Source organism: Primulina huaijiensis, chromosome 2 (genome assembly GCF_012295235.1).
Source record: "Primulina huaijiensis isolate GDHJ02 chromosome 2, ASM1229523v2, whole genome shotgun sequence".
Taxonomy (NCBI): Eukaryota; Viridiplantae; Streptophyta; class Magnoliopsida; order Lamiales; family Gesneriaceae; genus Primulina; species Primulina huaijiensis.
Window position 1 is genome coordinate 5,332,054 of NC_133307.1, and position 27,795 is coordinate 5,359,848.

At 33.8% G+C, this 27,795-nt stretch overlaps 2 protein-coding genes across 3 annotated transcripts; both read right to left on the reverse strand.

Annotated features, from left to right (window-relative positions):
- Window positions 1-869: 869 nt before the first annotated feature.
- On the reverse strand, window positions 870-3,697 carry LOC140965649 (GEM-like protein 1). Its single transcript, XM_073425789.1, has 4 exons — window positions 3,396-3,697; window positions 3,157-3,258; window positions 2,258-2,529; window positions 870-1,290 (listed from the first exon to the last, which is right to left on the reverse strand). Exons 1-4 carry the CDS (start codon window positions 3,661-3,663, stop codon window positions 1,102-1,104), a joined length of 831 nt encoding a protein of 276 aa, XP_073281890.1. The 5' UTR covers window positions 3,664-3,697; the 3' UTR covers window positions 870-1,101.
- A 13,481-nt stretch (window positions 3,698-17,178) lies between these two features.
- Window positions 17,179-25,923, reverse strand: LOC140965655 (glucose-6-phosphate isomerase 1, chloroplastic-like). Of its 2 annotated transcripts, XM_073425809.1 has the most exons (15): window positions 25,128-25,923; window positions 24,384-24,500; window positions 22,460-22,558; window positions 22,287-22,370; window positions 21,916-22,059; window positions 21,733-21,798; window positions 21,325-21,393; window positions 21,118-21,225; window positions 20,202-20,254; window positions 19,961-20,099; window positions 19,506-19,662; window positions 19,227-19,305; window positions 18,760-18,826; window positions 18,490-18,658; window positions 17,179-17,356 (listed from the first exon to the last, which is right to left on the reverse strand). In XM_073425809.1, exons 1-14 carry the CDS (start codon window positions 25,680-25,682, stop codon window positions 18,527-18,529), a joined length of 1,869 nt encoding a protein of 622 aa, XP_073281910.1. In that variant the 5' UTR covers window positions 25,683-25,923; the 3' UTR covers window positions 17,179-17,356; window positions 18,490-18,526. The 2 variants fall into 2 exon arrangements, with proteins under 2 accessions (XP_073281910.1, XP_073281902.1); XM_073425801.1 differs by lacking the exon at window positions 17,179-17,356 and having other exon boundaries at window positions 18,296-18,658; window positions 25,128-25,922.
- Between the last annotated feature and the right edge of the window lie 1,872 nt (window positions 25,924-27,795).

Here is a 27,795-nt window from a genome sequence, read left to right on the forward strand (position 1 = left end):
AGACAAGTCTGTCTCGACTAAAAATAGAATAACAACAATAATTGTAGATGGATTTGAGAAACCACAACTCAAGAGAAATACTGATAAGAAAACAAAGAACTGAAACATCAATGAAATACAAAATGAAGATAAGAAAAAAAAGAACGCAAAAGAAAGGGAAAAACAAGTACAACATGAAGATAAGAAGACAACAAACACTAAGGAAATGACAAAACCACAGAAAAAGAAACAAGATTCATCATGTCAAAGAAGAAACCATAAAAATTCAAGATAATGAAAAAATAGATAATTTCAGTAAAATGATGAGGAAACTTAGACAAAACAGTCACACAGAGATGACCCAAAAACTGAAAATTAAATAAGAAAAAATTTGATAATGTTTTTTTATATTATGAATTTTCAATAGAAAATGGTTCTTTCGATTTCATTCAATATAAGTGTTTTATGTTCACTTACTCTTTACAACGTTTATTCACAACGTGCAACGCACGTGTTACTTGCTAGTTTAAATAAGAGTCTTATCATAATTGTGAAAATTAGTGAGAAACTAAACCACAATTTTGAAATGATAAATTTAAAGATAAAAATAAAAAAGAAAAATAGATCATGACACCAAATTATTTGTTTCTATCAAGCAACTTAATAATACTGTATTGTACAGGTGCCTCACATATTTTTCAAAGTCCCATATAAATTAGTTTTTCTCACCTTTTCTTGTGCGAACTGGTGTTCAATGTTAATTTTTACATTTTAAAATAAAAATACCCAAAAAAACTACTTAATTAAACTTTTTGGCACATCTTGTATGGTTTTATTGTAATTTTACACTTAAAAAATATAGAAATGAATTGAACTCACAAATTCGAAAATGAATTGAAACAATGCAGTTTCACACAATATTTATACCCTTTTGACGTAATTTGTTTAAGCTCTCACAAGAAAGACACAATGTAATACAATGAGTAATGCATCTTTCCATTTACCAGGTTCATAAAATACGGTAACTCGTTGCTTGAGACAACGTATCAACACAGAAATCCAATAATACTTTTTATCTACCCGTTCGGACGTAACATGGGAGAGGATACCGAATTGTCTGTATTAATAAGGTGCAGAGGGAGGTGATTGCAATGCATCTTTCAGACTTTTCACTGCACTATCGTAGTTCAAGAATCCCATGAACCAGAACTCGTGATTATCGACAGAAATGATCTGGATGTACTTTTCGGCTTGATTTAATTTGCTAGTTGAAGAATTAATCGCTTTCAGATTATGCAATGGTATAATCACCTGATGTATAAGATAAGAATAAGTGAGAATCTGATAGATGAAAAAAAAAAGAACAAGTGAGATTCTGTGGACTGATTAAACTGATACAGATATATGAAAATCTTCGGAAATTTAAGTGATGGTCAAACATGGTTCTGTAAGATAACCAGATATCATGTAAAAATCGATCTCAATCAATCAAGACATATGATCAATGATAGAACACAATAATTTTGACAAATGTTCAACACTTTTGTACAAAACGAAAGCATGCCACAACAAGAATGAAATTATAGAAACAGCAAGGTTGTACTATTTTTCAGAAATATAGCCACAAATTTATCCTCAGGTTGTCAAACAGAAAAACGGAGACAGGTTCGTACTTTAAAGGTTCAAAGAAAACAAGCAGCATATGTAGATTCAAACTTGAACATTTCAAAGAAAATGGAACCATTTCTTGTCACAAGTCTGTAAACTAATGACATAATTTGACAGTATTTGCATTTCACAATGGTAGAATTTTAAATAAAAGGCATTTGTTTCATAAAAAGTCACTTTGAATGTTCTCAAAGGAAACAAACAAGAGGTGAAATCCATTAATATGGGATGGAGGCAGTACAATCCAATTCCCTTTTGCATATAGTACAACTGGAGATGCGGTTCTGCGGGTGTCTTATTCCATGGGATTACAAATACATCAATGGACATTCAATGATTATTTTACAGATCCCAGTAAGTCATACCTAGACTCAAATGCCACAAATCGAGAAGCAAAAATCAAAGAGAGAGAAATAGGCATGATAAGATGTTAAGATATATAAGAAAAAATAGAAAAACTTTATAAAAGCATTTAGCCAGAAAATGTGATTTCATTAAAGTAGTCCGTAACGTCAGACATGAGAAGGAAATAGAACTCAATACAAATTGATTCATGTGCATAAATCATTTTTAAAAAAAAAATGAAATACTGGCCTAAACTACATCATACCTTGTAATAGCTCCAGCATGTCTCTTCAGAAACTTTGTAAGAAAGAGGATTATCGCTACAAAATGCTACTTTTGCTGTTGACAAATACAAGGTTCCCACAACAGGTCCAGCAGAAGTAGACAAGTAGCATCCATAAGACTTCAGAAGTTTTTCCCCCGGAACAATGTCAAATGTTTGCTGAAAAACCTTTTCATATCCACCTTCTGTCAAAACCTTGGTACTCTGTGCTATTCGCGCAACAGCTGCCTCTCCCATGCTTGGGCCCGTTTTCACTGATTCAATTACATTAAATCTAGATCATTATCAGAAACCATTTTCCAAGAATACCAAATTTGTAAGCTAAACATTTCACTTCGGGCCGAAGTGCTATTGTCGATAAATAAAGAGTGCTTTCAGAAAATTTGTTAAGAGATGTAAGTCCTATGATTGGGGAGATTTTTAATTCTTTGCATATCTGTAAATTAGGAGATACCATGATATATAATTGAGCAAGTGGCAGATTAAAGAAAACTGAGGGATCGTCCTAACTCCTAAATGACATACAAGGTAGCGTTGAAGTTAGGATCATCCAAAATGATCATCCTTTGCATATCTGTAAGTTAGGATCATTCCTTGCATATCTGTAAATTAGCAGTTAGGAATTAGGATCATCCTAAATGATATATAATATTTTGCTTCAACGCTACCTTCTTCAAGTATAAGCTTAAACTTTTGTCATGTCCAAAACATTATAGCCCTGACAACATTAAATGGTGGAGATAATGGCAAAAACATGCACAATTGTATGGATATCGCCAATCCAAAAAAATGCTTCTTTTTCCAGCCTCCGCTAAATCCCTGTCATGTTACCCCCGAAAAGATGGAATCAAACCAAAGAAATGAAACGAAAACAAACTCACAGTGCTGCCACATGTTTCCAGCCAAATCCTCAGCCTTCTTAGTGGCCTCTGCAGCCATCTTTCCCCATTTACCTAAAACATCCTTCACCTTCTCCACGTTTTCTAAAATAAAATCACCAAAATTCCAACTAAACAACATAAGAAACTAAAAAAAAGGAGCATTAATTGGAAAATTACTCAATTAACTAATTATCGTAGATAAAAATGAGGTCAAGAGGACGAGGAAAAAAGAAAAATACTCTTTGGTGCAGGAGCTGAAGAGATGTAGGGATTGGATTCCGGCGGCATGGAGGTAGCATATCCTCCAGGGATCTGCGAAGAAGGGGACCTCGGAGTTTCATTAGCAACGGATCCCGACGGATTGGCGCTCCATGTATTGGGGACAGGAGCGGCGTCGCCTGGCTCGAATTTTGGATAGGGAGCGTAATCAACATGCTGGCCACCGCCGGCTGCGGCGGCGCCGGCTGGTTGTGATTTGGATTCTTTGCTTTGATCAGAAGGATTCATGTCAGGCAGGCAGATTGTCTTGGCTTCGCGATTGGAAAGGTGTCATATTTTTATGGTAGTGGGGCCCACTCCCGTAATATTTATTATTTATTAATATTAATTTACGAGAGGATTTTCAATAGATGGGTCCAAGAAAAAATTTAAAAAGATAAAACAATATTTTAATGTTTAAATATTTTTTAAAGAAATATTTAAATCATTAATATAATGGAAAAATTTAAAATAACAATAGTAATGCAAGAAAAATATTTTAAAAAAGTAAAATGATTTGATTAAAAATAACTATCTTGTATATATATTGTATTCTTAGGCATAGTTTGGTATACATGATAGGATAAACATGTGATATATAATATAAGGATAAGTTAAGGATAAATAAGATGTATGATATTATATTTAATGTTTGGTATGATTTGAATAAGAGTGATTAAATTTATATATTAAATTGTAATGACAAAATTAACCTTATCATAATAAATTTTATGATTTTAAAATTGTTCCTTGAGTTCATATTTCTTATATATTCATGTGCCGACAATGTTTGCATGATTTATTTATTTTTACCTAATTTTTATATATTATATAAATATGATAATTGAGCCATTGATTTTGTGAGTCAAGTCAAATATCAATTTTTAAGGTTAATCGAGTGATACTAATAATTTTATTGAGATTTATAAAAATCATTTATATAATTATCTCGAGTTAATTTATATAATTATATTATATAATATATAAAAATAAATAAAAATATTTGATAGGGTTTAGGATTTTTATATATTAGGGGCAATTAAGTCATTTGTGGTATTTTTATCATTAAATTAAAATTATCACATCTCATACAAGGGATATTTTATCCTTGTATAAAATTATTTATCACGGGCCCATTATATTATCATGAGTTTTCTAAAAAGGTACCAAACATGGGATAAGGAGGATTATTTATCAATCTCTCTCTTATCCAGTGCACCAAACTATACCTTAGGCATTAAATTGAAATAAAAATAATAATTTTATTTTCTAAAGAATATTACACAATAATAATTAAAATATTCAGATTCTGTGAGTTAAAACATAGTAATATATTAATTTTTAAAAAATTATTAAATATTTATAATATTTAGAAAAAATATGAAATTATTTTTTAAAAAAGCAATATCTTAGTCACTTATCAATTAATTAAAATAATAATAAAAAACCAGATTAGTCTTAGATATAAATCAAAAGGTTTGTACCATAAGTTTAGAAAATCAATTAATATTTACATGTGTTAGGATCGAAGATATGTTTAGAAGATAAATAAAACTTTACAATTTTCTCTAAAATATTAACAAATAATGCGATCAGTCTTGATAAAGTTGGTTATACAAAACTTGATTTTCTCAACACTTACAAATGGTGAAACCACGAATAGAATGCAAAATGGTATGATGGTTCCTATGAAGCTTTTATGGTCAAATATACCAAGACAACAAGATAAATAAGTGTAATAACTGAAATGACACGAGATATACTGAAGTTCGAAGGCAATATTCTTCTGCGTCTCATCTTCTTCCACTTAGAAAAGAATTCACTATAAGACTTTGGTTTTACAACTTTTTGTAACAACATGCTTAAAACTTAGGACTTATCTACTGTCTAAGTTGAAACTCCTAGTTAACTTTCACCAAAGGTTGAGACACAAGTCTCACAACCAATACAACACAATTATATAGAAAAAATGAGTTCTCAAATTCAAACTATCGAGCAACTCTTCAAACAGTGTTGAAAGAAACAGTTCAGTAGCTGACAAAAGACTTAGATGATCATTGATTTTCTGATATATGTTCTTGAAGCGAGAGCTGTTGAGGAGTAGTGGATATGAGTATGAAGATTGCTCAGAAATCTTTCAGAGAATGCAAGCTTGAAAAATTGCTTCGAATGTGTGTCAATTACTTGTAAAGCTCTTCTTGACACCCTCTATTTATAGTTATCTTTACATTGATTGGTTCAACATTCGACTAAAGCTCATTATTGTAAAATCACTATTGTCATCGTCCTTTCTTGATTCATAATACACTTTAATAAATGAGAAATTTGACATTTTTCAAATGCAGAAGGAAACAGTCGCTAATAGAAAAAAATAACTGACTCTGAGCTATGTCTTTTTAGAAAAACTTCTGACCTTCTGATGTCTTGTTTGTAGTGCATAATCATCAGTCAACTTTTTTGACAAAGTAAGTAAGATCTTTGTAAGATGTGTGGCTTGAATATGAAGATATATTACTCAACATTTTTCAATATGTTTCGATATAATGAACAGTGAGTGGTATTTTGCCACATACTTTTGTATGTACGAGCGGTTAAGTTGATCAAATATGATGTTAAGACTAAAACGGTTAGATAGGTTTGCACCTTGAGACCGGTGGAATAACTTATTTTGAATCTTCAATAAAACGATCGAATACATGTAATACATGAAAATGTCACTTGATCTAATACAATAAGTCATTGTTTGTTATCACCAAAACTAGTAAATATAACAGTTTCTCCGTTTTTGGTGATGACAAAACCTAAGCCTTAAAAACATCACATGATTTAAAAAAAAAATTAATTTCATTGAGATAATGAATTTGTTACAATGTAGAAGGAAATTATTAAATCCTAATACATCACCGTGCATGAAAGTAAAACCTATACTACCTCCTAAACCAGGGACTTTCACCACCTCCTGATCCACCACCTCTCTTGGGTTGATCTTTCTTTTTCTTCTCCTTCTCAACAACTCTTCTAGCTTCATCATGTCACTGTCTGACGTCCTCCTGCATTTTTTGTTCTTCCCTTTTTTTGGCAACAACCCATTGAATATGATCCATCATTTATTGAAGTTTGGAGCCGAGGGTAACTTGTAGACTGTCAATGCGAGCCTCAAGTCTTTGTTCAGTTTAGGATAACTGTTCAGACAAGACGACTATTGCATCTTTGGTGTTCTTCTTTGTAGACTTGAATGCATTCATGCAGGATCTGATGTCTATTTTGAGTTCAGACATATTCCGCATCACAACTTGGCGAAGATTAGAAACACCAAAACCTGAGACTGTCAGATGGGAATCAAAGTCTACCATGAGTCTGTGGAACTTCTCAAGATGGGAAAAGACCTATGCGAAAGTGTGCATCGACCTCAATCTGATCATCAGTGCGCAAAGATCCAGCTTCATCATTATTTTCGTTGTCCATCTCCACATTTTTCCATAGCAGCAGCTCCAATGAGGCCCTAGCGATTAGAAAGAATAGGAGAGACATATATTGGAATATAAAACTCCACCGATGGAGGAGAAAGAGTAGAAAAGTCTTCATGTTCAGCAGTAATTTGAGGAGTTGAGTACTTCAGAGTTTCTTCTTCAAATATTATCTTAAGAGATGGACTCTTGGGACCGGTGTCTTGATCAGTGTCCATGTGAGTGGACCGGTCACCAAAGAGTTTGAAGCACATCATAGACTTCATCACATCATCCACTCATGTCAGAAGGACCTCAGGTAGTGGTGTAGCCAAATCAGCAGTAGAGGTGTAAGGACCAGTTTCAGGGTTATTTGAGATAGGAGAAAAGAAAAGTACCTCTGGCTGGGTTACACACTAGTTATACTAGTGTCAGGGATCACATCGGGGTTAGTGGTAGAAGAGGGATCTTCGACCATGGGTTGCTCAGAAGAAATTTTAGTGGATTTATCCATTAAGTCAACAGTCGGTGGTCCATCGTCATCATACGTCTGGTTAAAACCAATAAGATTTTGGGCGACTGTTTCACCCCCATTTGTTGTCTCTTCTTCTCGTGCTTCTTCTTCTTCCATGCCCATCTCATTGAATATGACAAGAGTGTAAACCTCAAAGGTTTTGGCTAGAGCTTTTCTTGGGTATCTCCAACTCCTTCCTCTTATTATGAATCTTAAATTCAATGGTCAGAGCATCAGACTCTAATTGTGGGATTATTATAGATTTGTGGGGCTCTTAACTCCTAATCGTAATTACAATGTAATTTGATTAGAATTAATTAATTAAAGCGAAAAACGAGTAAAAATTTTATTTACAATGAGCCGAAAATGTGTCAACTATAATTATAATAGTATATAATAAAGTCTCGTCTAAACATATCACATCATAAAATAAGTCCACACATGGCTGAAATCAACTACATAAAAACATCTCATATCGGGACATGTCCCTGTATATAGATACATATATATACTAGGATAGACCACTCAACCTCAACTCAGATTTGATTCCCTCCAGAAGTACCTTATCCTGTCTCCTGATAACCGGGAGTACCTGTCATTGTCCACACACAAAGACAACAACAGCCCCCTTTGGGGGTGAGCAAAAACTCTGTATGGAACAACCTTAATAAATACAACATGTATCTACACAATGATATATGATATCCAATTCATGCATGTCGTGGAGATATCAGGTCAAATGCCCATCCTCTGAGCAAGTATCGGAGCCAATCGAATCGCTATCAAATCAATGCTCGAGCTGGCACGCCGACCTCAGTCAAGTATAAGGGATGATCTATATGATAGTGTCGGCAAAGCACCATCAAATCTCAAATATCAACCAATCAATCAGAGGGGCCACAAATGGCTATGTTTTATGGGCCACATAATGCCAAACATAGTATCGTGCTCAAAACCCCAGAATCAAAATCAAATGATATCAAGGTATCCAAATATCATAGCTCAACGTACATGTCATGTATCGATGTATGTATAAAATGATGTGTGTTAACAAAATATTTATTTTATACATCGATCTACCAATCATGAATGTCGTGTATGCCACATCAAGTCAATATATAAGGCATATAGACGCATATTTTCAGCCAAATCAATCAAGCATATATAATATGACACAGATACATGTTGTATGTTACTCGGTCACAACATACCTCAATTCTTCATTTCCAACTCAATGTAGCTCTAGGATTTCAGTGCAGAAAATCTATCTATATAATCACAATATTTATTTCAATCAATAAATTTCTTCAAATGCAACACTAATAGCGTATTTGAATGTATCAATTCGTTCTACGCTATTTACTTTAACATTTTCATTATTAGGATAATTATTGAATTATAAATCCTAATAACTCGTTATTATACCATCATTATTATACATCCATCCATTTACAATCAAAATTCAAGTTTCCAAAATCGTTTTGAAACTTTGAAAATTCATATAAAATTGAAATCATAACATAATTCAACTTTGGAAGTTAGTTTTTTGTCGGTTGTTCTATCGCATATATTGATCTCGAATTCAAATACATACTATTCCAGCAATTCAATAAATAAAGGTTCTGAAACTAAAAGAACTTTATCTCAAAAGAATGCTTTCAACACGAGGATTCTGAATATATAATTTGTTTCGAATTTCGACAATGTTTCGATATACATTCGGACGATAGAACATGGATTCTTACGTTTCTTCGAAGAAGAAGAAAGAAGAATGAAGATTTCTATCAAAAAAGTGTCTTTATCACTATTAAATCCTATGCAGGTGAGGCGGTGCGTGCAGGGGTGCCATAAATGGCGCTGCCACCCGTCAAATTCTGTCCGGAAGGTGTTTTACATAGCTTTGCGTGCGGGTGCGCGAAATCCTACGTAGATGCGCGCGGTATTCTATCTGAAATGCTATTTTAGATTTCGAATTAGCAAAGGGGGGTCAACATAAAAGTTGTAGATATATGTATTGGCTTTTATTTTCCACCAACCTCTCTCAATTTGGATATCGCAGGCGAGAGTTATGCTCATTATCCCAAAATGTGTTAATGCAAGAACTTCAATGCACACGATACACTTCGGGATGATTTTGCCCCTATTTCCAAATGGATTTGGACAAAACTCAAAACATGGAAGTTTTAGTACTATGTATTAGATTTCTAATGAAATTAGTTTCATTTCATTTGAATTAATACTAAGATAATTATGCTGAAAACCGTAACATGTGTCACTTCTCTATTGCGGTTCAGCACACCATTCAAAATACAAATCAATTACTACTACAATCTTTCATTATCACAACATATTTTCTCACTTTCATTGTCAATTATATACTTCATACACATAAATGACATGACAAGTTCATGAATTATCGAGAATCAAAATATGATTTACGATAATACGATGCGAGGTCCTTACATTTATCCCCCACTTAAAAGATTTCGTCCTCGAAATCTTAACTATCTATATATACATAACATTGGCAAACATATAATACTTCACCAGTTATAGTACATATCAAATCGAACAGTGCCTCTAAAGGGAGATATTTTCAAAAACACTTTATCATCTTTCTGTAATTCTAAGGGTCGTCTTTGTTTGTTAGCATAACTCGTTTGACGATCATCAGCAGCTTTCATTCGTTGTTGAATCAACTGAACCTTGTCATTCATTTTCTATATCATTTCAGGTTCAGTCATTTGTCTTTCACCAATTTCATCTCAGAATAACGGTGACCTACATCGTCTCCCATATAAGGCTTCAAACGGTGCCATGCCAATACTCGTTTGGAAGCTATTATTATAAGAAAATTCTACCAATGGTAAGGCATCTTGCCATCCAATTTTGAAATCCATCACTATGACACGTAACATATCTTCTAACGTTTGAATTATACGCTCAGTTTGGCCATCAGTCTGAGGATGATAAGCAGTACTCATAGCTAAATGCGTACCCATAGCATCTTGGAAACTACCATATAATTTAGAAGCAAATCTGAATCACGATCTGATACAATAGAGAATGGAACACTGTGCAGTCTCACAATATTTTCGATGTATAAACGGGTCATTTTCTTATAAGGATAAGTCCGCTCATACGGAATAAAATGTGCAGATTTTGAAAGTCGGTCGATAATAACCCAAATAACATCACAACCCTTGGGCAAACGAGCTAAATGAGTCACAAAGTCCATAACAATATGTTCTCAATTCCATTTTGGGATTTCGAGACTATGGAGTAATTCTTTCGGTTTCATTCTCTCGACTTTCACTTGCTGGAAAACGAGGCATTTCGAAATAAATTCAGCAATATCCTTCTTCATACGTCTCCACCAGAATTGAGGTCTCAATGTTAAATACATTTTTCTGCCTCCAGGGTGAATACTGTATTTGCTATATTGTGCTTCCCGAAGAAGGGCAGATTTCAAATTAGAATTATCAGGAACTATCAGTCGACCATTAAGTCGTAAAGAATCATCAGAAGAAATCTAAAAGCCAGAAGGATGTCCTGCAGATACAAGTTCTTTAGACTTTTGAATCTGAGATTGCTTTGTTGGGCCTTCATATTGTAGATATCAAGTTAGCCTCAATTTGCAATGCTGAGATGGTGACAAAATTTCAATTCGAGTGAAAAGTCCAGCCATAAGTATATATATCCTCATGTAATTTGGCGACATTAACAGAGACTAAAACAAAGTCGTGAACTTTACGACTAAGGGCATCCGCAGTAACGTTGACCGATCCAGGGTGATACTGAATATCACAATCAAAGTCCTTCAGGAGATCCATCTACCTGCGTTGCCTCATATTTAAATCAGATTGAGAAAAGAGATATTTCAGACTCTTATGGTCTGAATAAGTAACAAAATTTTCTCCATACAAATAATGACGCCAAATTTTCAAAGCAAACACAATGGCAATCAATCAATTCCAGATCATGAACAAGGTAACAAGTTTCATGAGATTTTAATTGACGAGACTTATAAGCAACAACCTTGCCATATTGCATAAGAACACAGCCCAAACCTTAACTAATGCATCTATACACACTACAAATCCTCCGGTACCTGAGGGAATAGTAAGCATATGTGTTGTGGTCAATCTCGTCTTCAATTCAAGAAAACTAGCTTCACATTCATCTGACCAAATGAATCTCTGATTCTTCTATGTTAGTTGAGTAATATGTTCATCTATTTTAAAAATCCTTCAATAAAACGACGATAATAACCAGCTAAACCCATGAAACTACGGATTTCAGGGATATTCGTAGGTCCAGGCCAATTCAATACAACTTCAACCTTAGCAGGATCAACATATATGCATGTCTCGAAATGACGTGGCCCAAAAATACTACTATATCCATCCAGAATTCACTTTTGGACAATTTAGCATATAAATGGCCATTGCGAAGAGTTTGAAGTATCAGTCTCAAATGTTCAACATGCTTCTTTTTCGATTTCGAGTATACATAAATATCATCAATAAAGACGATAACGAATCGGTCAAGAAAATCTCGAAATACACGATTCATTAGATCCATAAAGACAACATGAGCATTAGTGAGACCGAAAAGCATAACCAAAAAATCATAGTGGCCATAGCTGGTACGGAAAGTAGTTTTAGGCACATCTTCGTCTCGAACTCGTACTTGATGATAACTAGAACGAAGATCGATCTTAGAGTAGACATAAGTGCTCTGAAGCTGATCAAATAACTCATCAATACGAGGAAGTGGATACTTATTTTTCACAGTAGACCGATTCAGTTTTATATAATCAATACACATTCGCATAGTACCGTCTTTCTTTCAAACAAATAAAACTGGAGCTCCCCAAGGTGATACATTCGGTCGAATATATCCCTTATCGAGAAGATCCTGTAATTGTTCTTTCAATTCTTTCAATTCCATTGGTGTCATGTGATAAGGAGCTTTATAAATAGGCGCAGTCCTCGGTACAAGATCAATACTAAATTCGACTTCTCGATGAGGCGGAAAATCAAGAATCTCATCGGGAAATACATCCGAGAACTCTTTAGCAAAAAGAATATCATATAAAAATGGCTCTTTTTTTAGAGACATCAACAACATAAATCAGAAAAGCCTCATCCATGCTAAACAAAAGCCGGGAAATTTCCAGAAAGGATACCAAAGGAATTTTAACTTGGGAACTCTTGCCATAAAAATTCCACTTGAGTCCACCAATAGGTCGAAATCGAACCACCTCATGAAAACAATTGACAGTATCTCTATTGTTTGTCAGGATGTTCATGCCAACAATACAATCAAAGTCGTGCATCAGGAGGACAATCATATTCAGAAATATCACATTATCCTCGTAGATCAATACACAATTATGCACAACTTATTCAGACAGAATAATATTTCCTGCTGACGTGGTTATCGATAAAGTATCATACAATGGAGGAGGAGTCCTAGCATGGCTGGAGTCTTGGATACGCAAGGGAGGGGTCGTGATCGAGGGTTATCCACACAAAGGTTCGCGTGGGATGGCAGGGGTTTGGGCTGGTTCGGTGCTAGTCTAGGCTAGGTCAGTTAGGGCCCATGAGGGTCTAGGAATTGTTTGGTCCACGGTGGCTCGGGTTTAGGGGGAGCCGTGGCTTGACTTAAAGTTTAGGCTTCGAAATTTGCAAGGAATAGAGGTAAGGGTTTGAACCATGGTCCACGGGAGTCGACACATGGTTCATGAGGGTAGTTTAGGTATGAAAAGCTTAAGTTTAAAATTTGGGAAGAAAATATTAAGTTTGGAATTTATTCTGGATTAAAACGCTTAACGGTTTAATAATTAAGTCAATAAATCAAAAAACTCGGGTTTACGTCTAAGAAAAATATCAGAAATCAATTTTAAGCTTATATGATAGTTTGTGATAGGCTCAAGTCAATAAAAGTAAGAAAACGTCAAAATCGAGAATTTTAGAGCCCAATGGCAAAATAGTCATTTTATGTCCCGGATAGTACAAAAGGCTTGGAAGTGTCCAGAAGAATCATAATACATGCTAAATGATATTTTAAAATTTTTATGATGAAAATATGGAATTTTATGATTTATGCTAAAGCTGTATGATTTTTCCTCTTAAAATTGTTTTACGAATTTGGAAAGGACATGATAATTTATGAATAAAAAGTAAAGAATATTTTGAATGATTGAATTGACTGTGACAAATATGATATGATATGATATGATCGAAAAAATCGTGAGGGATAAGGCCCAAGAGGGAGCCTGTTTACGGGAGAAGGCCCTAGAGGGAGCCCAACGATCGTATTTCTATTTACGACGCTGCCTAGTGCCCGTCCCCATGCGCAGTGGTGAGCTAAGACTGATCAATCGACCACATGATACTATTACAACTAGTCACTTTCAAGGATCAAACTTCACCCAAAAATGATATATGGTGATGGAAAGCTTTACGATTAAATGATTTATGATTACAAGCTTATTTTCAATAAAAGTATGATTTTATACATGTGCATGTATATGTATTATTTCTTACTCATGGTTATAACGTTCTGAGTCATTAGACTCACTAGATTTAGATGGTTGCAGGTGATGATGATATCGAGGGAGGCGCTGACGCTTGAGTGGATCGAGTCCGACAGTACACTCCTGAGGAACACTTATTTCTGCATTAGCTTGATAGTTAAAGTTTTGAAATAAAGATTTTGAGAATGATTTATTTAGAGATTTTTATGTTTTATTTTGAAGTTTAATTTTGCTAATTTTAAAGGTTGACGTAGGATTTTTGTTAATTGACGACTAAGGGGTTTTATGCACTTAGAATTTTAAATGTTAAATTAATTTTTGGATTTTGGAAATATTGAGTTATTTTATATGGCATGTTTCGAATTTTATAACGAAAAATAATTTAGTAGGATTTTAAAGTTAAAAGTAGTAGACATTTCATTGGTTCTAAGTGTTGATTACCTTTATCAACTTTTAATTTTCATTCGAAGTGGCTTGGAACAGTCTCTGCATATTATCTTTTTCAGTGGCCAACAGATTTAGTTTCACCTTGAGACCGTCGAGTTCCTTTCACTGCAAGTAGTTAGATTCAATCTACTTATCTCTTAAGCTTAGTTTTTCTGTCTTCAGTTTGTCAAATGTTTGATACAACTTCTTGTTCCCTTTAGCAATATCATGAAGTGCAATGAACAGGTCTTCACATGTGAATTCACTAGATCCAAAATAAAAAAACTCGTCACCATGTTCTTCTGGTTCTGAATCTTCCTTCAGGAATCAGACCAGCTCATCATCATTTTACCTTGAGATGGTGTCTGTTCCAGAAGATTCACTCTCTGAATCTGTCCACTTGCTCTTGTTCCCCTCAACAAAAAATACCTTATGATCTTCTTCTTCTTTAAAGATCTTTTCTCATCTTTCGACAATCTCCTCTCAAACAGTTTATTTTTATCATTCTTGGGCCGGTTACAATCTGCAATAAAGTGACATATCTTGCTACATTTAAAACATGCTTGACCATCCTCTGTCCGGTAATTTTTATTATAAGGTTTAATAAATTTAGATTTATTTTTGCCCATAAATTTATCAAAATTCTTGACAAATAGAGACATGATCTCATTACTCAGTTGCTTAGCAGACTTCTTGCTTGAAGCCTCTTCGACTAGAGGAACATCAACAGTCACACTGAGGAATTATGTTGGTTGGGATGTAGATGAATATTCTTCAATTTGAATCACAAGTTCGAGCCCGTAGAATTTAAAGTCAACAAACAAGTCATTCAACTCCAGGTTGCTTAGGTCCTTGGATTCTCTCATGACCACCAACTTTACATCACATTATCTGGGTAGTGTTTTCATTACCTTCAAAGAAAGCTCATGGTTAGAGTAAGTTTTACCTAAAGCAATAAGTTCAATAACATTATTGCAGAACGATTTATCAAACTAATTTTATCAAACTTTTGAATGGCAACAGTGAGCTTGTTTTTTTTGTTTGGCTATTTCTCTCGCACCATATCTCTTTGGCGGTTGTGCAGCTATTTATCTCACTAAATATGTTCTTGTCCAGTGTCTTGTACAAAATGTCTTTTGCCACATTGTCAAGATTGGCCTTCTTCTTATGCTTAGTGGTCCATTCTAGTCTATGCTTTTCTACCATGTGAGATCCTCTTTTGTGATAACAATAGTTGTATTATCTATGAGGATCTTCATGGAACTATCAATGATGACATACCACATATCATCGTCTTGTGCACATAAATGTGCTTGCATGCAAATTTTCTAATCATCATTGTCTTCTTTTGAGAATATTGGAATTTTGTTGAAAGAAGTCATTTGAGTATATATATCAGAAGTCAAGAAAAACATGCTCTAATACAACATTTTAGTATCGGGGATGTGTTTAGATGGGGAGATTGAATAAATACTTTAAAATTTTCTCTAAAACACTGACAAATAATGTGATCAGTCTTGATAGGGTTAGCTATGCTAGGAATAATTTTATCAACACTTAAAAACGGTGGGACCAAAAAAATGCGGAAAACAGTCTGAGGGTTCTTATGAAGATTTTGTAGTCAAATATAACAAGACAACAAGATAAATAAGTGCAGTAAACGAAATGACACAAGATATATGGAAGTTCGAAGTCAATATCTTTCTACATCTATTCATCTTCTACTTAGGAAAGAATTACTAGAAGACTTTGGTTTTACAACTTTTTGTAACAACCCGCTTCAACATTGAGACTTATCCATTACTTAAGTTGAAACTCTTTGTTAACTTTCACCAAAGGTTGAGGCAACAAGTCTCACAATCAATACAACACAAATATATACAAAAAGATTGAATCATCAGATTCAATCTGTCGAGCAGCTCTTGAAAAGGTATTGACAGAAAGAGTTGAGCAGTTGATAGAAGCCCTAGATGATCCTTGATGATTTGATATAAGTTCTCGAAACCAGAAATATCAATTTTTTGTAAAGCTCTTCTTAGCATCTTCTATTTATAGAGCTATTTACATTGGTCCGTTCAATGTTCGACTTTATCTCATTCATATAAAAGCACTGCTGTCGTTGTCCTTTCTTGATTCATAGTACACTTCAATAAATGAGCAATTTGGCATTTTTCAAATGCGAAGGAAATGATCGCTGATAACAAAAAGTAATTGGCTCTGAGCTATGTCGTTTTAGGAAAACATTCTGATATTGTGATGTCTTGTTTGTAAAGTAAGTAAGATCCTTGTAAGACATGTAACTTGAATATGAAGATATCTTGATCAACCGTTTTCAAATATCTTTCGATAGAGTAAACGATTGAGTGGTCTTTTCCCACAGATTTGTAAACATGATCGGTTGATTAGATCAAATATGCTACTAGTAGGGGTGTTCCAACTTCGATTAAAACGAAAAAAATTGTAAATCCAAACTAAAGAAATTGAAAACCGAACTCCACCGAAAACCGAATTTTTAAATTCGGATATAAATATTAAAACTGAAGTTTATATGGTTCATTTTCAGATTATGTTTGCAAAATCGAACCGATCGAAAGAACCAAAATTTAATTAAATTACTAATTTTATTTAGATTATATATTTTATGAGATGAGATTTAGTGAATTAAGAATATTTTTGTTAAATTTTAGTTGATTATTATTTATTTAGTTAATTAGACTTTATATTTTAAAGTTTTACTTAAAAATTAACTAAAAAATAATATATTATATCTTAATTAATAATTTAAATATATCAAAACCTAATAAATTGAATTGAAAAAACTGAACTATTTTGTTAGAAAATCGAACCGAAGGAAAACAAGTCGGATTATACATTTTCAAAACTGAAAACCGAAAACCGAATCAAACCAACTAGTGAACACCCTTACTGCTAAAACTATAATAGTTGGATATCTTTGCATCTTGAGATCAGTTGAATGACTTCTTCTGAATCTTCAATAGAATGACCGAGTACCTAAACACATGTAAAGAAAATTTGATCTAATACAATAAATCATTATTTGTTATCATCAAATCTATGAGATCTCACACCATAACATTTATTAATTAAAATAAAAAGTTAAGATATAACGTTATTAATAGTTTTTAGAACGCAAATAACACTTCTTTCATTATTTTATAATCAAAAATAAATAATTATTCCTAAAATATCCATGATTCAGAAAACATTTTATAATTTATTTGTTTTTTAAAGAAAAAGGACCAAATTTAAACAAATAAGAAGCCAGTTTTTAGTATTACTCGGACGGTTCCAATGGAAGATATAACTGAAACGATCGAAAAATTTTCTTTGAATATTTTTTTGGTTTATTTATTGATATGAAAGATACGTAATCAACCTAAATAAATTTATTCGAAATTTAAAACTGAAACCAAAAAACCAATTTCCATTCAGTTATATATAAAAAGACAATTCCAATTAGAATTCACAGTTCAATGTCCGAGTATCGGAGTTAGTGGAATAAGCACACACGACACCAAATAATCAGGAATATGATTTTTCATACCAACATTTTCTCAATAAAACATGTCGCACATGACTTGCCTAATATAATTTACTCGGATAGCTTGATTTACAAACTACTATGTTAAAACAAAAATTTTCCTCAATACGGACTCAAAAGATAACAGTTATGAGTTCTAAAAAAATAAAAAATTTACATTTCAAATGGAACAGTAATCAGAACATATTCCGCCAAGTAGAAGCCCAGGAACACCATTTTTCTTGATGCTTTTATTTGGGCTCCCGTGCAATAAGTTCATTTCAATTTTTAACACACAGCACAAAATTAATTTCAAACTAGTGGAAATTGGATTAGAAAAAAGATTTGAAAAAAAAAAACAAAGAAAAGAAAATGGAATCAAGAAAAACAAAAGATACTCAGCAAGAAACTGGAAGTGTGAAGGAGAAGATTCTCTTTCAAAGAAGATTACAATTATTCTCTCATTATGTTTTTAGAGACAAAAACTTAGGACGGTTTGAGAAGACTACCAAAAGACACCTCCTTAGAAAATAGATAACGAGGTATATAAATACAACACAAATTTAACGCACGAGATAGTTTCGAAAAAACAGTATAAATTCACCTTATTGATGAGGAAACACGTTTTTGAACTACACTTACTAGTACATCTCATCAACATTGCACTCCCCCAAGAAAACCTTGATGCTTCTCGGTGAACCACAACTACCTTCAACAATGAGAGCTCTGTCATTTGCAGCCATGTGCGTGATAATCTTATAAATCATTTCAATCTGCCACCAAGAAGTACAAAAGAATCATCATCAAACTAAATTATACACACATTCGTAGAATGAGGGAAGCGCTCAAATCAAACAGCAAGTAGAATACATACATCATCAGAGGCATGACAGAGTTCAGCTGTTTCTTCGAGAGTTAATGGTTCAACCGGTTCTTTACAGCTGAGAGAATGAACAGAATTTGAGAAAATATCAAGGTTTACAAGGATAATAGAGAATAAGAAAAACAGAATCTTTCTGGACACCTAGGTTCAGAAGAACTAAATGGATGTGACTCGTTAAGGAGCCAATCCGAACTTTGTTTTAATTTAAACAAAGCAAGTTTTTCCACCCATGTAGATTTCATTAGCATTTTGTTGTGATCTTATAACGCTTCCACAAATATTCATGAAGTGGCTGATAAATTTGAGAGGCTTTCCACCCTAACTGGTTAGTCTTTAAGGTTTGGACTTTCCTCAGGTGCTTATGGCTCAATATTTGTTTATCTAAGATTTTGCTGCTGTTTGTCCTTTGGATCCAACATATACCCATATGTTCTCCAGCAAAAAAATTGTAAGCATACCTAGCTTTATTCAGTACCACAAGAACCCGCTTTTGAAGAGCTAAAATTTCTCCAGCTGCCTTCTTGCCAGCTTCCACCCCTGCAGACATGTCACAAGCAATCAGACAATTTATGAAGCAACAAAATAGTTAGTATAGGTATAAAAAATCAGTAATCAACAAATCGTAATATCCATTCATGATAAAGGATACTTCAAAAATTTAAACCAACTTAGTGTCAAAGGCAAGAATTAGCTTCATCAAATTTTAGTTGTTCATTGAGTGATTACGGAAATTTTACCTGGTTGATGATACGCATTAATATTGACCAGTGAGGCATAAATCCCAACTGCTCGTTCGTAGAGTGCTACTAGAGCTCCAACAGATCTAGGTGTCACTTCTTGCACTGTTACCGTGATAGACTCCCGATCATTGGAATATAAAGCCGATCTTGTTCCCTATATACCAAATCTGGAATGTAAAGAAGATACTAGAGACTTTGCAACACATGCTAAAGAACAAAAACAGGATTCCTGTAAGGAAATATTCTCTCCGTCATAATTCAAAAGCTTGTATTTCAGTTTTGATAGTAAATATAAGAAAAATCAGAGGAAATATATGGCTATCATAGCAATTATTGCAAACCATTCAACAAAAAAATTTGATCCGAAAAGCTGCCGATTGACTGAAAAGTACAAAGTATCCTTCCCATTTTTGAAATTTCAACTGAAGAAATCATAGGTGAAGGAGGCTTACCTGTAAAAATCCAAACAGGTAGTCACCACAGGTGACGCCTGGCTCAAGCTCCCAATCATGACCTGGCGGCCTGTCTCGTAGAACTTCGATGAATGTCACAAAAAAGTTGTGGACGCCATCTCTGAGCTGTTGAATGTAACTGGAGAAGAGAGAGGAAGGAATAATGAGATTTTCGAGCATCGACTACAGTTAAAATCTGTTCATGTCCATAATAATCCAGTAAATCTGAATGAACACATACGCGTGTTGATCAGTGCTCCCTTTGTTTCCATAGACAGTTATCCCTTGATTTACCTTCAAATAAACCAAGAACGACGTAAATTATGCATTAAGAAATATCACATCACAGTGATTTGAAAATAGATGACTAAACCAAAGCTCCATATCTTGCCATCTAAACTTTTATGATTCAAATAAAGGCATGAAAACTCCAGAGAAGTATTACTGGAGCAAATGCAGGCCGTTTTATATATGTACTACATTACATATATAAGTTTACACAACACATTACTAATGATCACATTGAGCTTTGAATACTAATGGACTTCTTTAGACTAGTATTGCACCTGTATGTTTTAGAATATAGTCATAGACTTTTTTCCAGAAATCGACTAATTGTTGAATAAGGCTTTTGCAATTAACTCACATACATGTGCATTGGATGATTGCAGTTGGATTTTTCAAGCTCAACTCATGTTGAAACTCCTCATAGCCTGTCTGTCTTAAGAGATGCCAATGACGTGGAGATTTACAATCTCCAAGTGTTTGACATAATCTACTTATCCAATTTGCACATGCATTTGAAGAACAGATGATGAACACGAACTAGTCACATAAATTTATAGTAAAAAGAAATGAGTGAAATGATAAAAGGAAAGTTTGTAAAAAAATCATCATTAATTACAACCAATCAAATTTTGCACTGGCCTCAAGGTCATTGATAGAGATATGGAGAGTGAACTCTGCAGTAAGTTTGCACCAGAAAGGTGAAATATTTCAAAGTCAAATTTATTAACAAGACATAACCAGGGGAATATATGATAATAAGTAAATAAAACCACACAGGTTGCTTCATTCCCTCGTCACAATCCAGTTTAAATAATCATATTATATATTCATACAAAAGAAATGTTCTCATGTAAAGTTTAATAGCATACCCTGTTACCATTGAGGTCAAACTCTTTTCCAAGAGATTCCATGACTAGCTGCTGCAAATAACGACTGAACAACAACAGACTGTCCTTGTAAGGAAGGACAACCATATCCTGAAGCAGCAATAAAGTTAAGTTCATTATTTGCTGTTGGCACAGGAACATATAACTCCAACCAATGTTTATAAGTAGTCCAATCTAAAAAACGCAAACCTTAGATCCTACTCCATCAGTAGCCCAGTACCAACATAACGCTAGAAGTGCTGCAGGATTATTCCTAACCTGAACAATATAGGATGACAAGGGTCAAGTCATGTGCTACTCGTTCTTGTTGTAAATTTGTTTCAAGAGGTAACATACGGGGTAAAAAATGCAATTATATGTGACAACACTTATGCATCACAAAATTGTCAAAGACCAATGATTGCAAAAAACAAGTAAGCTGTAATAGAGAAGAAAGACAGTAATTGAGCAAGTTTTCCATGCAATTGAAGTTTACAGGAAGAATACTACATATCTAGGACCTGCCTAAGTACAACATGTAAAAGATGTCAGAACATCATAATCATTAAGAATAGTTAGGCACCACGTTTTCCAAGAAAGGAAAAATGATAGTCTTACCAGTGAGGTCCTATTTGCTTCATCCATCAATGCTGCACCGGCAAGCATTTCTTTGATATCAATTCCCTGAGAGTGATAATGATTAAAATGCAGATGAAGCTAGTTAGTTTGAAGAAACCTTCCATTAGACAAAAACTTATAAGACAAAAGGAGTATAAGCTTATCAATTGAATATTAACAAACCTGAAGTGCAGCTGCAAGTAAACCAACAGCAGACATTTCCGATGTTCTGCCTCCCACCCAGTCAAACATTGGAAATCTTGCTAACCAACCCTCAATCCGAGCTGTGTTATCGAGCAATGAATTCTCCTGAGTAATTGCAACTCCCTGTCGACAACATTCTCGAAAATCAGAACATTTTCATTGTAACAAAACTCAGTAATTTGAACTCACAAAAATAGAGGTGATCGATGTCAAAAAAAAATTAAAAATTAAAGATGAGTGAGCCAACAAAGGAACAAATTCTATTACTTTAGTAGGATGATAGGTTATATTTGGAACTCTGAAAAGTGCAGGAAAAAAATAATGGTAAAAGAAAAACCTGAGACCAAAACCTGTTTTGCAAAATCCAGGCCAGATTCACGGAAGGCTTTCTGAACCTCAAGTAGACCGTTTCTTGTTTCGGGAGTGCCTCCACTCTAAGAGGTGAATGGAAAGCGGCAGGTTAGCAGCATACAGGCAGTGTCCACCAGGAAAGCAAGATGACAAGTGGAAAGATAGATGATACCTTTGAAACCACGATGACAAGTGTTGATACTAGCTCTGACCCTAGTTGCGCGATTTGATGATCAATTCCAGCTGGATCTGTGTTGTCAATGAATCTTATCTGCAAATGTTATGATTAGTCGACATTAGGACATCATAACATAAAACAGAAACAATCAAAATCTATCATGAAGGAATTTCAATGGGTCTCAGAAAACAATCAAACCCCAAGTTTCTTAGAGATACTGGTAATTGGAGAACTCCCACTAAATCATCTCTCAACTGAATGTGATAAACATGGTGAATTTTAAAAGATGTAGTATTCAGAAATCAGCTCAGAAAGATAACAAAAACTTTAATACCAGCAAAATTTTAACATTAGACGATTCATTATGCTGAAAACTGAAATTCCAAGAAGTTGCAGCAACGAGAATGAGAAAAGTTCGAAGGCCAAGCAAGCTCTTTGCACCAGAGAAAAAAAGGACCCAATAACACTTGTCTCTTACGCATATATAAGGTCAACTGATGAATCCTTCACAGTTTGTTATTTTTCCTACACTATCTTAACACCAGTTTGGTAAATTTTTTGCTGTCCAAATTATCAATGACAATTTTACTTTTTTCAATCATTTTGACATGAAACAAATATGTTTTGAATAGCATAGCACATAAAATTGTATTTGCCATTTGCAAGTGATGCTTATTAGTATTTAGGTTTCGACATAAGAGTGACTTTTGCATCCAGAAAATTCTGATAAATCTCATAGAATGACAGTGGCTTAAGTCACGACTAGAAATTTTCACACTCGAGAGATGCCAAAACTCAAAATCAAAATATTTAATTTTCTTCTTTTCCTTATATAATATTGTCTAAACTGATGATATTTAAAACATGTAACATATTCCAAAAGGTTATAAGGAGATCACATGATCAAAAGAAAATGAAAAAAAATCAGATCATGTTGACAGTAAGGAGAGAAGAGTAAGAAAAAATAGCAATTTGATATTTGAGAGAAACCGCTGTGACGCTAGTGAACCATTAAGTTCTAAAAATCCCATGCACCTTTAACACTACTCAAATTGTAGTAGGTTCTTACACTAACACTTCTCAAATCTTACATGTCTCTCAAAATAAGAGACGAAGAGCTTATTTGGCTCAGTTATAAATTATTTAAAATCTTACTAACAGTTTAAAGAAGTAATAAGATATTTATATATTTTTTTAAAAAAAAGTTCCTATAATGTTCTAAAATAAGGAAGTAAAATACTTTGAATATAGTGTATGCTATCAGCTTACTTTTAAGATCATATAAATTTTATTCAATACAAGCAAGCCTCAATGTCTATCTTAATACCCAAGGCATCCTCTATTACCCTCTCTCCCTCTCCAGCATATTTGATTTCTTCATCTTGCCTCTCGATTTTCCATTTTATTCAATCACTTATTTTTATTCAAACATCATTAGAGCTTAATTTTAAGATGTGATGTAAGAGCTTATAAGTTAGTTAAACATCTTATAAGTTTTAAATACTTATGAGATGTTCAAAATAAATTTAGCAAACTTGCTCCAAGGTGGTTTTTATCAGACCTCTTCAATCATAAATAGTGTTTGTAAACAATGTTTGGGTCAAATTGATGTGATAGTCTTTGCTCAACAATGCATAAGACATCTTTAACTGAAAAAATGGATAGAAATAAGTACTTAAGATAAGTTAATAAGACTCTTAGGTTTAGCATAAGTATAGTTGCTCAAACTTTTTTACAACGTGATTTTCATCAAAAAGCATGGAGATTTACTTCACATGTTCTAATTATGACTTATAGAAGGGAAATGCATTTTAGATACACTCTATCGCACTAGAACGAGAAAATATGATAACTGTGGATGATGAATTTAATCAATGTTTGATATACAATGCACAAATAAATATACGCTTTTAAGCACCTTAAGAGGAGGATTGTCAGGAGCCAATGCCTCTGCAACAAATTGGGGTCCAAGAGCTGAACCACCAATCCCAATGGAAAGAATTTGAGTAAAATTACCTTTCTGAGGAGGCCTAATCTGCAGCAGAAATGACATGATATCAGATTAAACAACAAGGTGAGGAAGAAAGAGTGGTCTAGTAAGAATATAGGGTATAACAAAAGATCGATATACACACACTTTATAAATAAATTAAATCTGAAGAGCAGGTGAAGTTTATTCATCTTTCTCGCTGCTCTACATTAGCTGAGCAAATACATAACAAGTTTTTCTTTCTACAAAATCAAAGTGTCACATCCAAGTAATGCTGGTATACTGCAAAAAGGTATGCGTGCTAAGTGATAAGCCAAACTAATCCAAATTTGCTAGATATGTCTTTAAAATGTCGTCTAAAGTAAATTAATGTGCATTCTTGATTCCCACCTTCAAACAACGCATGAGAAGCTCGCTGTTCTACCCATTGGATCACTCAAAACAGTCGATAGTTTTCCATTTGGAACAAGATTTAAATTCAACGCTTATCACTAAAACTGAGAAATGAATTTAAAAACCCATGCTTGAGCAGCTGATTGTCCAGCACAATAAGATAGTATAAAAATATAAAGGATGATCACGTATTGACTACAAGAAATAACAGATAGAAAAACACTGATTTGATTCTGTAAAGGACATAAGCACAAAATTAAAACATATACAAAAACTAACCTTACCGCTGATGACTTTCTCAGCGAAATCATAGATCTTGTCTAAAGTTTTTTCAATCTGCTGAGCCAAGAAAACTTTGGGTGCTAGCTTCGAATTCCTCAACCAATAATGACCCACCATTCTACCCTCATCTGGGTTGGCAATGGAGCCCTTTTCGAGCTCCTCCATATCTTTGAACGCCTTTTGCAATCGGGGCTCTATTTCACGGAAGAATTCATCCGTGAATCCGACTCGACTGACGTCCAGGTACAGACCCAGCTCCTTGTGCTGGTAAAGCCAATCAACATACCTTTTCCACAACTCCCGGGGTTCTTTCTCCAGCCGGGGCTTCTCCTGTATTTCTGATTTTGGCGACAACACAACGTCGTTACCTAATGAGTTGGAGAGAGTCGTCGGAGGAATCTCACGCGCCACCTGCTGCGGCCGGAAACGATTGGTTCTGTCAGCAAACGGACATCGCACAACAGATGGGTTCTGAAACGATGATTTCGAAGAGGAAAATGTTGGCTTTTTATGGCTCAACTTCAACGAGAAACCTGAGACAGAAGAAGCCATTGAAATGGAGGCAGCGATGGAAACTAAGCAAACACCAACAGGGCTGAAGGGTATTTATATTGTTTGAAAATTTCGTATATTTTACATTAATTCAATCGATCAATCCATTTTTATATGATATGATGACGAATCTTGAAATTGGAAATGGAAAATGAGATTTAATGGCAAAATTGTATGTATATTTGTTGCCATGGAGATGGAAGGTAACATCACAGGTTGATTGGTTGGCGATGGTTGTTTACTCATGATGATGTTGGATGAGACGATAATATTCCTCCATAGTATTTGAGTATCAAATTTCTATAAAGATTTTTGTTTAAAAATCAAAATATAGCGGAGAATTGAAGCATATTTATGCCTAATCAGCTTTAAAATAAAACAAAAACTTATGTGAGACGGTCTCACGATCGTATTTTGTGAGACATATTTCTTATTTGTGTCATCCATTAAAAAATATTATTTTTTATGCTAATAGTATTACTTTTTATGATGAATATTGGTAAGGTTGACCCGTCTCACAGATAAAGATTAGTAAGATCATGTAACAACATACCTATTCTTATAATAATCACCCAATCTCAAAATATGATGTCTCATTCCCATTAATTAGTGTGGAGAAAAACTTTTGATTGGTCAAGAATTTGATAATGTCTTTGTTGTGAAGTTATGAAATTTTAAAACATGATATCTACATTAATATTATTGAAATATTCATAATATTTGATTAATTTGGTTTATTGATATGGTAATTTTAATTGATTTAATTGATTATTAATATAGTATCTAATATATGATGCCCTCAAACAAAGCTCACTTTGAATACCATCCAAGTATGTGTTGATATTTTCATACGAAAGTATGAAATTAACTTAGAAACATGAGAAAATCAATGAAATTTACTAAGAAAAACCAATAATAATAGTAATAATAATAAAAACACAGGGATATTCGATAATGTCATTTTAAACAAATAAGAGGGCAGTTGAATTTATTGTGTCTATACTTACAATGAAAAATAAGTCTCTATATGTAACACAACTAGACATAAAATTTGAGGTCATTGACCACAAAGGTTGTGCATTGGTTTATCCTAAAAATGTTACTTATCCCATCAATATTTGTGGTAAGGCATCAACACAAGTACAAGGATATCATACATATACATCCATACAAGTATTTTTTTTAAACTGGTATTCTTCCCCTATACCATTGCTACACTTTCTAGCAGAACCAACCTTATTCAGAGCAAACGCCATCTCTGCCATCACCTGTTCTCAGCCACGTTCCGATGGAGCACCTAAGATCAAGTCGATATTTTATGCAACCGACACAAGAGGAAAGATATCTGACATTGGAATCAGAAGATGTCTATAAAACGGGATGATAATTCCATTGCTACAACTCGATTCGAAACTGCATGATACCCACTTCTTTTCTATCTTAGAGTTCATGAACTACAAAACCCTCACCGCTTTCAACCATGGTTTGGTGCAAGTTTGTACAGTTCATTGTGGATCAATCAGCTTCTTCATTTCAAAACAGACAATAGTTCTTGTCAATACATTCTTTTATCCCTTTGTTTATCGCCTTTTAGAATTGTCACTTCTACGTTAGAACATCAACACATCGAATATCTATAATTAGCATCAGACAGAAACATGACAAAACTGATAATAGTTTGCCAGCAAGATTTGGAAGATCAGAAAAATCTGCGACCACAGAGCATACTAAGAATTTTAAGAAATTTTACAACAAGGTTCTGATACCAGTTGTTGGATAATTACATCGAAACGATGACGACCATGATGATAAGATAGTAACGAAAACTGCAGAATAAAATAATCAACAAGAAGACAAAGATTTACGTGGTTCAGCAAAAATAAGCTACGTCCACAGAGCTTTTACAAATCTTTATTGGAAGAAATATTACAATTGTGTACAAAACTCAATCTCTCAAAATCTCAACCCCTAATATAATCGAGAAAATATTATCTAACTCACACAAGAGAACCTCACAACACTTTGCTCTCTCTTATTTAAGAAGCTTTGAAATTGCTTCTGTTTCGGACGTTTTTAAATTGAGATGGGAGAGCTCTATTTATAGAGATTTCGT